The 13287-nt window shown below is 40.6% G+C and overlaps 1 protein-coding gene across 1 annotated transcript in view; it reads left to right on the forward strand.

The window, feature by feature from the left end:
- atp2a3 (ATPase sarcoplasmic/endoplasmic reticulum Ca2+ transporting 3) overlaps positions 1-4445 on the forward strand; it is a 49117-nt gene extending 44672 nt beyond the window's left edge. The window contains exons 20-21 of the mRNA XM_054626531.1: positions 131-248; positions 566-4445. Of these exons, the coding sequence (XP_054482506.1) occupies positions 131-248; positions 566-612 (165 nt within the window). The 3' untranslated portion in view covers positions 613-4445. The remainder of the gene's footprint in view (positions 1-130; positions 249-565) is intronic.
- Positions 4446-13287: the final 8842 nt, after the last annotated feature.

Here is a 13287-nt window from a genome sequence, read left to right on the forward strand (position 1 = left end):
GAGCTATCAGGGCCACTGCAGAAAAGGCTTCATTGCATTACATTGTCCAACATCTGAAGCATTTCTGAAAGAGTCTCTCACTCTTTTTTTTTTTTTTTTTTTTTTTTTTTTAATCTCCTTCGCCCCACAGTTGATCTTCCAGGTGACCCCGCTGCGCTGGTACCAGTGGATCGTGGTCCTGAAGATTTCCATCCCAGTCATCCTCCTGGATGAGGCACTGAAATACATCTCCAGGAACCATCTAGAAGGTATGTGGAGCCTCTTTGGTTCTATTCTCCCAACGAATAAACCCACAGAAATCTGTGTGTCATGAGTCTGAAATGTTAACTCGGTGAATGTTGTGATGTTAAAAGTCTGATTTTACTGACGAGTCTCTCTCTGATCTTTTTTCTCTCCTGCGTTTCTAATTCAGCCTAAACTCTTTTTATCTCACCTTCTGTGAAAAGGTACTTTATTTCCAACCTCTTCCTTCCTCCCTTCACTCTCTAGTAGAAAGAGCTAAAGACTGATCGCACTTTTATACTATGTATTCAAAATGATGTGTTTGTTTTTAAATCCCTCGCAGGTGATGAGGATAAGAAATACCGGAGGAGGTGGCAGCAGCTGAACTAAGACCTCTCCCTCAACACACTCGCACACTTAGACACATGTCTACCCTCTTCCCTTTAGGAGCTAGAGACCTTTCCTCTCCCCCTGTCCTCATTCCCGAATCCTGCATGTCCAAAAAAAAACAACACAAAAAAACACACCACTAGCAATGAGCAGGGCTCGCATGAGAGCGAGTGCGCGAGAAAGAGTCGCATGCATGTTTTCCAGCGAGCATGGCTTTGTACGAGTGTGTGAGTAAATGAGCAGTGTGTGTGTGTGTGTGTGGGTCTGCGTGTGTGTGTGAGAACAGGTAGATGCAGGCCCTGTCTTAATAGATGCAAGAGCTAGAAACAACTGCAGAGAAGAAGGGAGAAAATAAGATAAAACTGCCCAGGGCTCTTGCTTTTCTTTTTTATTAGATTTCTGCTCATTGTTTTTTTTTTTGGCTGTACAGTAAAAAGGAGAGGGAGGACAGGGGAATGGGGTTGAGAATAACGAAGGGGGGTTGGGAGGGAGATTATAAATTAGCAGAGAGACCAAAAGAGAGATTGAGAGGCCTGCCGTGGAGAAGAGAACGGTGTCCACACCTGCAGAGGAAGAGCGTCGGCATAATGTGGAAGGTGAAAACAGTTGTGTGTGTGCGTGTCCGTGTGTGTGTCCACATCCACATAACATGGAGGCACCACCCAGGCTTCTGCCACCCACACTACCGATAGTGAGTTCAAGGCAGCTCCGCCTCATCGGCACAACACAAATTGTAACTATGGCCAGTTTGCCACAGCGCTGCTCCTTCATCGCCCCTCGTCTTCACTCTCCTGTTGGTGGAGTTTGATGCCCGTCTTGCTCTCTCTGTCTCTCTTTTTTCCGGCTCTCTGTGGAGGAGCTCTTGAGTTGGAGATGCCGCTCCACCCAAAGGTGTGAATAGCTTTATGCTGCTTGGCCGCTTCCTTTGCCCCTTGAATTCGAGGAGCTGAGGTCAGCTCACGGACTTGGCAAACATAAAAATAAAAATGTCAAACGGCAACAGAACCAGCATATTAGTAGAGTAGTCCGCAGCCAGTCCACCCAGCTGGTCCTGCTAAGCCTCACTTTAACGTCCATCTGCTGTGGAGTTTTAGCTGTCAAACATCTAAACTAAAGGAAGATCGGAGCAGGATGAAGAAGCTCCATGACATTTTGTACATAATAATTATCTGGGAGCATCCTCTTGTTGATCTACCCTTTTGATTTAATCAGTTAGTCCGTACCCTGCACCAGCGCTGACGTTTGTGTGTTTGTGTGTGTTACTTTAATTAATTTGTCTGATTTGACTTGATAGTGGACGAATCGCACACAATGTAGTTAAAGTAAGTTCTGGCAAGTAAACTGCTCGACTGTCAGTCTCACTTGGCCATGAATCATTTACGCGTTTAGCACATTCAACATCCATGCCTTATATAGCCCACTGCACCTCCACAATGAATATGTGGTCGACATGAATGTGTTCCTGTGAGCCTTTAATTAGGCTCATCCAGGACCACCACCACTCTCACTCTATATGTACCCCAACATGAGGTTCTTGGTTTGAGGTCTAAGAGACTCTGAATGTCCCCCTGGTCAGAGGCCTGTTTAATAGGAATCCCTTCTTATGTTGTGCTTCGTTTGCGCTCCCTCAGCTCCTCCTGCTCTCTGTGCTTCAGCGACTCACTTTCGTATTGTTTTATAATGACTAAATAGTAATGTATTTGACTGAATGAACCTGCGGGGTTTGGATTGTGTCTTTAAGTCTTAATTCTGGGTTTATGTGTTGGGCCCTGGGGCTCTGTGGACTGGGTTCAGTGGTGTCTCTGGTCTCTCGTTGTGTCCACATGGTACAAAGTGTCATATTCAAACAAAAATAATCCTGCTGGGTCAAAAACAATTCAAAGGAATTTGATAAAGCCACAAAATCTTCAAGGCACCTTTTTATTGACACAATGTGCAGATCTTTCTATCTTTTCTTTCCTTTTCTTGCCTTCACACTAGTGTGACATAGAAGAGCTTGGTTTAGAATCTAAAAGGAAAATCCATCCTTAAACACTTCCAACATTTTCGAGCAATAGCAGATTGGTCATTAGACTGTAAATAGTTGTGTTCATGTATTTTGTTGCCTGGTGACGTTTTACTTCTTACTCCAGAGGATAACTAGCCAAACTTGGATGGCATGACATCATCGAATGCAGATATTTCCAGTTCCACATGCTCTCTGGGGTCATTTTTGGAAATGTACAGTAGGAAATCACTCACTTAAAAGGGACATATCATGAAAAACTCTTTCAGTGGTTTTGCATACACATTGGGTATCTGGAGTGCCAACACACAAACTGTGAAATAAGACTCGATCAGAAGACATGTGATTCAACAAGCCAATCACATTGTCCCCCCCCCATGACACGTCACATGCGGGCTCGTCAGAATGTATCAGAGTATCTCCATCCACGGCTTGACAACTACCTTTTACAAAGGTGTGCCATATTATTCTCTCAAGCCAATCAGATTAAACTTGGCTTTTTCGGGAGGGGGATCTTAAAGAGACAGGCACTGAAACGGAGCAGTTCAGACATAGGTTGAATGCAGCTATATTCAGATGGACAGTATGAGACAATTTTGTTTTTTGAACATTAAATATGTTCTAGCAGAAGACTAAAATACGTATAGTATGAACTTTGAGATTAACATGATATGTCCCCTTTAAGTAGAAGTTGACCCAGCAAACTGAGAGAAAGTTCCCTCTAAAGACAACACCAGATTGAAAGAACTCCCGATGTCAGTGTGAGAAGATTTAAGGGTGGAATATTGCTTCTAATTTTATACCAGAAGACGGATTTTGTCTATAAGTAATGGCTTGATTCTGTCTCCATTTGACATTAAACAGCTGTTGCGTTACGTTTTTCTTTCACCAACATGTGAATGTGGCACCTCTGTCCAGACCAGCAGACCACTGGTCTCCGTCCCAGGTCTCCATGGCTCTGTAACATGCTGGCACTCTGGCCACCAGGCACTATAGGTCTGTATAGCCTCGTTATTTACTACTGAATCCTCAACTCTGTACAGAAGATGAGAATATGATCGCATGGCACCTTGTTACTGTAATAATAACCTATACAGTATATAATATTTAATTTTTTGATAACTTTCATCAATGAAACCTACTTACCAACAACACACAGACCTGCGAGAAACTGTTTTTCATTTTTCTTTGAGCACATGGTATCTAAGGATCTCCTTTTTTTGTTATTGTTTCATAGAATATAGAGGTTGTTATTTCATTTTTTTTCCCATTTGGTTTTTACAGTTGCTGGGGTTTTGTGTCTTTTACTGTAGGGGGAAAAAAAAGAATATGACGTTATCGTGTTTAAGATAGACAAGAATCATGCTTAAGCTAATTAATGATGATGACGCCGATCATTTCAGTGATGGTTATCCACTGCGAGAATGTTCAAGAATTTGTGAATGAACTTTGTTTGGTTTACACTGAGCGATAAGCAGTGATGGATTATGAAGTTTTATGACTGTACATTGAAGGGCTTGGTGTGGATGCAGGCTCTGGAGACCCAGACAATCCGTTTTGGGTCCCACATCTCCTCTAGGATGGCACTTAAAGTCCTCTACCATCTGTTAAAGAATAACCACCTTTACTGACAGTGAAGGAGTGATCAGCCTCATATGTATAACATCGTTTTCTGTCTGTGTAGACAAGTTAACAGTCTCTAGAGCCTGAGTTCACCTCTGAGAAAATAAAAAGGATTCTCTGTATTGCCTTGTTAATATTGATTGTGGACACATAATTTTATAAATGACAAAGATGTGGAAATAAAGATAATTTATCTTGTTATTTATTCAGAGGTTGTGTTCTTTTTTTATTTACTGTATTAATACCAGGAAAATGGTCCCAAAAAAACATTTGACAAATAAAAACTACATTGAAGGGTTTTGTCATCCTTTCTCGAAACCTGGGCACGTACCATATCTGCAGCTACCTGAGCATTTTTTTTAAGCGTGAGAACAATCGTACAAATATGTTGGTCAAAATGGGTTTTACAAATTGATGCAGTGTTGGAAACAAAAGGCCTAGTTTTGAGAATAGGTGGTACTGACACGAAAACAGTTTGCTTTTGCAAAACGGCAACTATCCACAACAAGAGCATAGATGCAAACAATGTGTACATCAGAAAACAAACGGAAGCCTTAAGATCTGAGCACTACACTGATACATCCCAGACAATGAAACCCAACAGAGCAATGTTTCTATCTAACTGAGGTCTGTCAGGCGTCTTAAATAAACATCACAAAGAAAAGCAAGATTTAAACACATCACTCAGGAGGTTTTTTTGACAAGAATTTATTAAATATTTTTAATTGATTCGGTAGCATGTCATACATCAATGATCTCATAAACTAGAACAGAGAAGAAAAAAAAGATGAATATAAACATATATTACTTGTTCAAAAGAGTTTAAATGACCAAATGCAAACTACCAATGAGCTGATATTTATATTAATTCCAAATTAGTCATACAATCAAAAAAATCACTTACTGGTATGGAAAATACTGCATCAACAAAATGCTCCAATTAAGATCCCAACTTATTCAAATGCATCCAATTGTAACCTCAGACCTGCAAACATTTAGTGGTGAAAACAGAACTGAAAATAAGAACAAAATCTTTAATGCTTTCTGCTCCACATGTTTGTCTTTCACTGACATCAGACCACACCAGAGATTTAGACATCTCTGATAAGTAAAGCTGGGTTTGTATTTGCTTAACTTTATTGCAATTACAACCAACGTTGTTAGGACAATACTACACTGATAATCAAACAACTAAATAGATACGAACCATTAAAACACACAAAGCTCCATGAATGTAAAAGATAAAAGAGATATACCTTTAGTCCAAGAGGTTTGCAATTCAGAAGTCAAATTAAATACCATAGATAATTACTACGGAACCTAAAACAAACTAGTGCCAGTGGTCTAACACTCCAGAATGAAAAAGTTTCAGGGAATGTACTTGTTTTAAACAGATTTAAAACAGAGTACACCAGTACAGGGAATGATGCATCTGATCTTTTTACTAACTCATCAGAAAAACAACAGTGTGTGCATTGATGCTTTTGAACCAGCAGGGGGAGATGTTACACCACCTTGCCTGTGTGTTTGAAGCTGTAAGGTCATATAAGGATGTTTAATATGTAACCCATCCCTCTCAAGAAAAAGAAGTGGGAACTGGTTTTGTTTTGTAACAAAGACAAACTGGAGGACTGTTCGCTGCTACTGTCTTTAGCTCACAATGTCCACTCTGACATCACACTCAGACAGGGCGGTCAAATTATCTGTATACACCTGCCTGTCTGACGACCAAATACCACGTAGCCAGAGGTACTTCTTCACGCTTTCCTCAGATCTCTCACATGTGAGGGTGACACACACCCTCTCTGGGGGAAGTTCATGGAGAGAAGGTGGGATCCCGAGAGCTGCAGGGGAAAAGGAAGAGGATCTCATTAGTATGAGCCCGGTAATTTCCACCCTGAGTCTCAGAGGGATTCAGGATGGAAGGGAAGTCAGCAGGGGCAGAGTCCCAGTAAAACACAAAGACACACACACACACACACACACACACACACACACACATGGCTGCTGATAAACACAATGATGGAGAGATGAAGGTGTTGGGATGGAGTAGGGTTTTTATGCCTACTTTTGCTTGTAATAATTCGGCCAGGCAGCCTCTGATTGCATTGGCCCTGCTAAAGTCACAGCAACATATCAGGACAGTGGTGCTCCTAAAAGCACAAAGCATGGAAAGGGCCTGTGATCAGGATTGTTTGGTGAGTACTTCTTTCTATACTTATACCGAGGTGAAAGACAGAAAAGAATCGATGAAATACCTTAACACTCCTGTTTTTTGTACAGGTGAAATAACAAGACCCTGGTGGCTTTCTTTAAAGATGACTCACACACACACACACACACACACACACACACACACACACACACACACACACACACACACACACATTTCTCTGTTTTATCTGAAACAGTCTACTGCTTCTATTGATTAAGAGTTGTTTACCTTTGTAAAATATACGTTGAAAATGAGTTATCATTCAAATCTTCACTGCTGTCCAAACAGAATAAAGCTCTAACACAAAGCAGGAGTCCCACATCGGCTGGATTAAACTATGGCTCTCATGACAGGAAGCAGAGCTGCTCGCTGTGCAGCGACCTCTGTGAGGACACACTTCTAGAGAAGTACATTGAGACAGAAAAATACTCCAAATTTAGGGTTGGTTGTGCGGAAGGACATCCTGCCCTCTTATCCTGCGGTTATCCTGCGGTGTCAGCCAGCATTGCCGTGAGGATGAAACTGTTGCCAAGAAACTAGATAAACTTGAAATGAATGTCCCCCTTGGCTGCTTCAGGAAGGGAAAGTTGCCTCCTCTCAGAGGCTGCAGCCTCACTATAACTACTGTCTAATGCATTATGCAGTGTTTACAGTGACTGTAGGTCAAATCCAGTGCTGAATGTACATTAACTCAAGTACTGTATGAAGTACCTGTATACTACTTTATACTTCCACACACATACTGTATTTATTTTAAAGATAAGATAAGATAAAGAGGTTTTTATTGTCATTCCGTTTGGCAGCTCTCAGCTAGCCAGCAGCAGTGTATAATAGTAATAATAATAACAACAATGTACAAGATAAAAATATAATAAGGAATAAAAAACGCTACTATGTACAGCATTTAAAAATTGTGCAAACAGTGCAGTGTAAACATTTGTTGGTAGTGCAAACAGAGTATGAAGTGTTTGGTGGGGGGTGGTGCTAGCTGTTTAGGACTGAGTTGCAGCTACAGGGGTGTGGGGCGGTGATGGAGGTGATGGAGGCCACAGCTCTGAATTGTACTGTAATGCAGTTACTAGTTACTTTACAAGTAAGAAGACTCTACATATAAAGCATATGAGGATCTTATAAATATGATGCTAGATGATAGATTGAACTAATATTGAGTTAGTTGTTGGTCAATTAGAAGATGTATTGGCAACTGTTTTGATATTATTTTTTATGCCAAAACACCAAACATTTAAAGGTTCTTCTCAAACGTGAGGATTTGCTGCATTTTCTTTGTAAATATTATAATTTATATTCTTATCATTATTACAAAATAAAAAAAAACATTATAAAAGTTAGCTCCACTTAATCCAAATAAAATACTAAATTACTTACCTTTGGTTAAGTATAATTTTCAATGTAAGCATATAACTTGTAACAGGGTATTTTGATGGTGTCGTATTAGTACTTATATTTATCCTCGAATATAGAGCTCATGTTTTCACATGTCACCAATAGTTCTACGTGCTGTAGAGTATGTTAGATTATTGTGTCTTCATGTGTCTCCTCTCAGTGATCCATCACTGCTGTTTTACAGCTGAGACAAGAAGTCATGTGTAAAGTTAAGGACACACAGTAAAGGATGATGTACGTTCAGAAATAGTTTACTTAAAGATGTCAACCATATACTGTACTCCATAGCAGAAGATTAACTGGTCTGGAGCACTCACTTTTCTAGACTTCTGCTGATTCTGAATAGTGGGGAGAACTGTGTCTGTCTGGACTTTTGCTTCCAAATGCCAAAACATGTCAGGGAGACTCTCTGCAACATGAGACTGGAGTAAATATTTACATCTCAGATTCCCACACGGACGATAAGTTTCACTGTCCAGAATGATGTATGTGCAGTGGCGTTAAGTAGTTATGATGGGCCCCAGTGCATGCTAGGTACCAGTTATGAAGAACACACAAACACATCATAGTATCGTATAGTCACATGATCAAATAGGGATTCGACATTGCGTATATGTATATGAAAAAAGTAAAAAAATAAGAAATTAGATTTTTGTATCGTTGATTTATAGTTTTTTTGTGGTTTATGTGAGAATGCACATCATTTTGTTATTGCTACTGACCATTTTACCCCCACTTCAAAGGAACCCCCAACATGATGGAGATTTGTTTGCCTTTTTAAGAGGAAATATTACAAATGGCACTACTTTTTATTTAATGAGAATTCTTGTTTGAACACAGACTTTTTTAGTTAAGTAACCAAAATACATCTGTTGCACTGTCAACACTTAGATGCTGATTATGTGCTACCTTTAAATTCCATACTGTTTATCTTTATTTAACTTAGAGGTTTGAACGTCCAACATTAAACATACATACAATAGTTACACATATTATTACATCATTATATTGTGGAACCTTAAAACATCCAGAGGGAAAACGAGTAGATGTGATTTTAAGATTTTTTTTTAATGAATTGTAAGACAAATCATAATTCCAAGCAAAGTATGTTTTTTTATATGTTTTGAAACACATCCATCAGTGATCTTTAAATTGTTATATGTACTATCACAAAAAATGCTCTCACAAAGAATATCATAAACGTAATGCCTCATTTATTTCTCCCTATCTCAATCTCCCGGGCAGCTCTGAGGTGTAAATGTATGTGAAAGTGAAGTACAGGAAAATAACAGGTCACCTGCAGCTGATCTCCAGGTCATGTAATTGATTTTTATTATATTCCTTTATTATATTCCTTTATTGATCCCCATGGGGGAAATTCAAGTGTTGCAGCAGCTCAACTACACAGACACAGACAATAAATACATACATACTACACAGACAATATACATACTATACAACTACACAGACAATAAATACACATACTATACAACTACACAGACAATAAATACACATACTATACAACTACACAGACAATAAATACACATACTATACAACTACACAGACAATAAATACACATACTATACAACTACACAGACAATAAATACACATACTATACAACTACACAGACAATAAATACACATACTATACAACTACACAGACAATAAATACACATACTATACAACTACACAGACAATAAATACACATACTATACAACTACACAGACAATAAATACACATACTATACAACTACACAGACAATAAATACACATACTATACAACTACACAGACAATAAATACACATACTATACAACTACACAGACAATAAATACACATACTATACAACTACACAGACAATAAATACACATACTATACAACTACACAGACAATAAATACACATACTATACAACTACACAGACAATAAATACACATACTATACAACTACACAATTGAATTGTCTCAATGGGGAAATGACAGAAACACGTGGCCAGCAGGGGCGCTATAGCTGCAGGTTGGCTTTAATGCATCCACTGCTTGTTTCTCAAAGTGTGTGTGTGAGAGAGAGAGACAATAAATGAGAGAGAGAGAGAGAGAGAGTGACCAGCTTCTTCTTCCTCTCCTCCTCCTGCCGGGTGCACATTGCAGTGGTGCAACAACAGCCAGCTGTGCGGTCATCCAGCCGCTCTGCAGACATCCAGAGGGCTGCCGGTGTCTGCGGGTCCGTCTGTCTTCCGGGAGAGAGGGTGAGACACATGGGACGCTCCTCCTCAGGTCAGCAGCTGATTCCTGTCTCACGGACGCGTCCCTCGGCTGTGAGTGGACCGGGACGTCCCTCCGGATCTCTGGACCGGAGCCGCCGCTGCAGAGAGGCTCGGACGCGGACATAGAGCTGGTTAGGGTGAGTAGAGCTCCAACAACCACCTTCCATCAGAGGCATGTCATGTCTGTGTTTGGTTCGAGGCTCATTGTTGTTCCGGGAGTCTCTCCGGAGGACAACAAAGAAGGGATTCACTCCTCTGCAGTAGCGCTGGATTTTTATTGGGACTTCACACACACACACACACACACACACACACACACACACACACACACACACACACACACACACACACGCACACACACTCACACACACACACACACACACACACACACACACACACACACACACTTACACACTTCTCACACACACACACACACACACACACACACACACTTCACACACACACACACACACACACACACACACACACACACACACACACACACACACACACACACACACACACACACACACACACACACACACACACACACACACACACTTCACACACACTTCACACACACACACACACTTCACACACACACACACACACACACACACACACTTCACACACACACACACACACACACACACACACACTTCACACACACACACACACACACACACACACACACACACTTCACACACACACACACACACACACACACACACACACTTCACACACACACACACACACACACACACACACACACACACACACACACACACACACACACACACACACACACACACACACACACACACACACACACACACACTTCACACACACACACACACACACACACACACACACTTCACACACACACACACACACACACACACACACACACACTTCACACACACACACACACACACACACACACACACACACACACACTTCACACACACACTCACACACACACACACACACACACACACACACACACACACACACACACACTTCACACACACACTCACACACACACACACACACACACACACACACACACACACACAGAACGCACTTTGGACCGTGAAATTGGAAGCTGCAATGAAATGCACGCTGATAATGTGCCATTAATCTGTGTCATGCACCTGTGGTGAGCTGCTGTATCCTCACACAACCTCACATTTACCTGTAGTGCTGTACAATCTGGGGACATCTTAAGAGACCAAAGTGGTCCCAATGTATGATGTCTAATAGTTTCTAGGAATTAGGCCAGTGACAGACAGGGATGTGTGCTCTGATCACAGCTTCCCTTTCTGGCCCATTGGCCTATTCGTGAGAATCCTGTGTATATCTTTTTTTATTTATAATTTTATTGCAATAAACTCATGAATTAGTAAATGCAGAACATTTCCAAACTGTATTTGCTATTATTATTATTATTATTATTATTATTATTATTATTATTATTATTATTATTATTATTGTTGTTGTACTTTATACACCCAGAGATGCAAACAGAAGAGAACAAGAAAAAAAAGAAATATATATTTAATATTCATCTGTTTAATACACCTAATTAAACAAATATGTGCATACATGCATTTACTTGAAGGATGACTTCAAAATGGATTGACTCTCCATCAATGCACCTTTTTGGGGGGGCAAAACAACAAGTCCATGAACGACATGCAACGAATAACTCAACGCTTTTGCTCTCTATCTCAAGCACTGAATCCGTTAAGTGTCGGCTCAGCAAGGAGAAAACCAGTTTCACTGCCTTCACCGGCCGTTATTTAGATTTAATTTTGCTGAATAGGCTGGAGACTGTGTGTGTTGTTGCTGAGCAGTTCAACTTCCCCTCTTGTGCATTCACATAATGTTTTGCATGCAACCTTACGAGAGCTAAATGCCAAAACTACAGTAAAGGGACTGCGACACACTGTATGACGGGCGTGTGTCAGTACTGGCCTTTCCAATCCTTACGACCAAGGATCATGTTGCTGCCTGTCATTTTGTCCTGTTGTTACAGTGCAATCGCTAAATCTTGCAGCAAAATTGTGGTTTGTCTGGTTATGTGTAAGGAAAATGGCAACAACAAAAACAAAACAACAAAATGTTCCCAGAAATGTGCCAATAACAGTTTTTTCTGTATAGGTTTTTTTTTTTTTGTCTTTTGAGTCTTGTGTTTGCATCTTTACTGGTTTGCATGGTGCAAATTAGCAACTCCAGCATCACTTCTGCTTCTCTTGCCCACTCTTTGTTGCTGAGCGTGCTGACGTCTGTAACTCCTCTTCACGTGGGCTTTGGTAATCATACTGGTGCTGCGACCCAGCTCCTGGAAAAAGAGGACATGTCAGCAGCTCCTTTAGCCCTTCTGGGAAATCACTTGAATGAGGAAAAGTGTGTGTGTGTGTGTGTGTGTGTGTGTGTGTGTGTGTGTGTGTGTGTGTGTGTGTGTGTGTGTGTGTTGTGTGTGTGTGTGTGTGTATTATTCTTGTGTGTGTGTGTGTGTGTGTGTGTGAATGCAGGTTTATGCATATTATTCTTACTAAAGTCTTTAGCAAATGTCATAAACAGTTTAAAACAGAGGCCTGGACGTCATCCACCCCATATTATGTGAAGCAGCTAGACTCTTGACAATCAGAGAATAAACAGACAGCGTCTCTGCTCCTCCACTGGTCAGTGCTGCGTCTCTTTTTTGGACAGTTTTCTATTTCCGCTCGTTCTACCAATTGGTTGTGATCACTAAATCGCTGTGGAGTTACACACAATCTGCAGGAAGTGCTTTTCTTTTATACAGCCAAACCAAAGTGTGTGTGTGGGTGTGGGTGTGGGTGGCCATGCATACAAATGCCCAAGCACTCAGAGTGGATGGAAATTGAAATTAGAACGTGGCCTTGACAAAGAGGGGTGAGGCATTAGAATGGTTTAATGCTTTGATGTACATCCTTTAAAAGTATGATTGCACTAAAAGGTAGCCCATATTTAAAACAGAAAGTCAGTTTCATTTTTTGTTTGTTTTTGGCGTCAACAAGCCTAAAGGCTCTCTATATCATATTCACAGCATTTAATTCAGCAGCAAATAACTTCTGTTTATGTGAAGATATAGTGAGCAAAGAATGAAGTCACTATCCCTCTCTCTCTCTCTCTCTCTCTCTC

The sequence above is a fragment of the Anoplopoma fimbria genome, chromosome 24, assembly GCF_027596085.1.
Source record: "Anoplopoma fimbria isolate UVic2021 breed Golden Eagle Sablefish chromosome 24, Afim_UVic_2022, whole genome shotgun sequence".
NCBI classification, from domain to species: Eukaryota; Metazoa; Chordata; class Actinopteri; order Perciformes; family Anoplopomatidae; genus Anoplopoma; species Anoplopoma fimbria.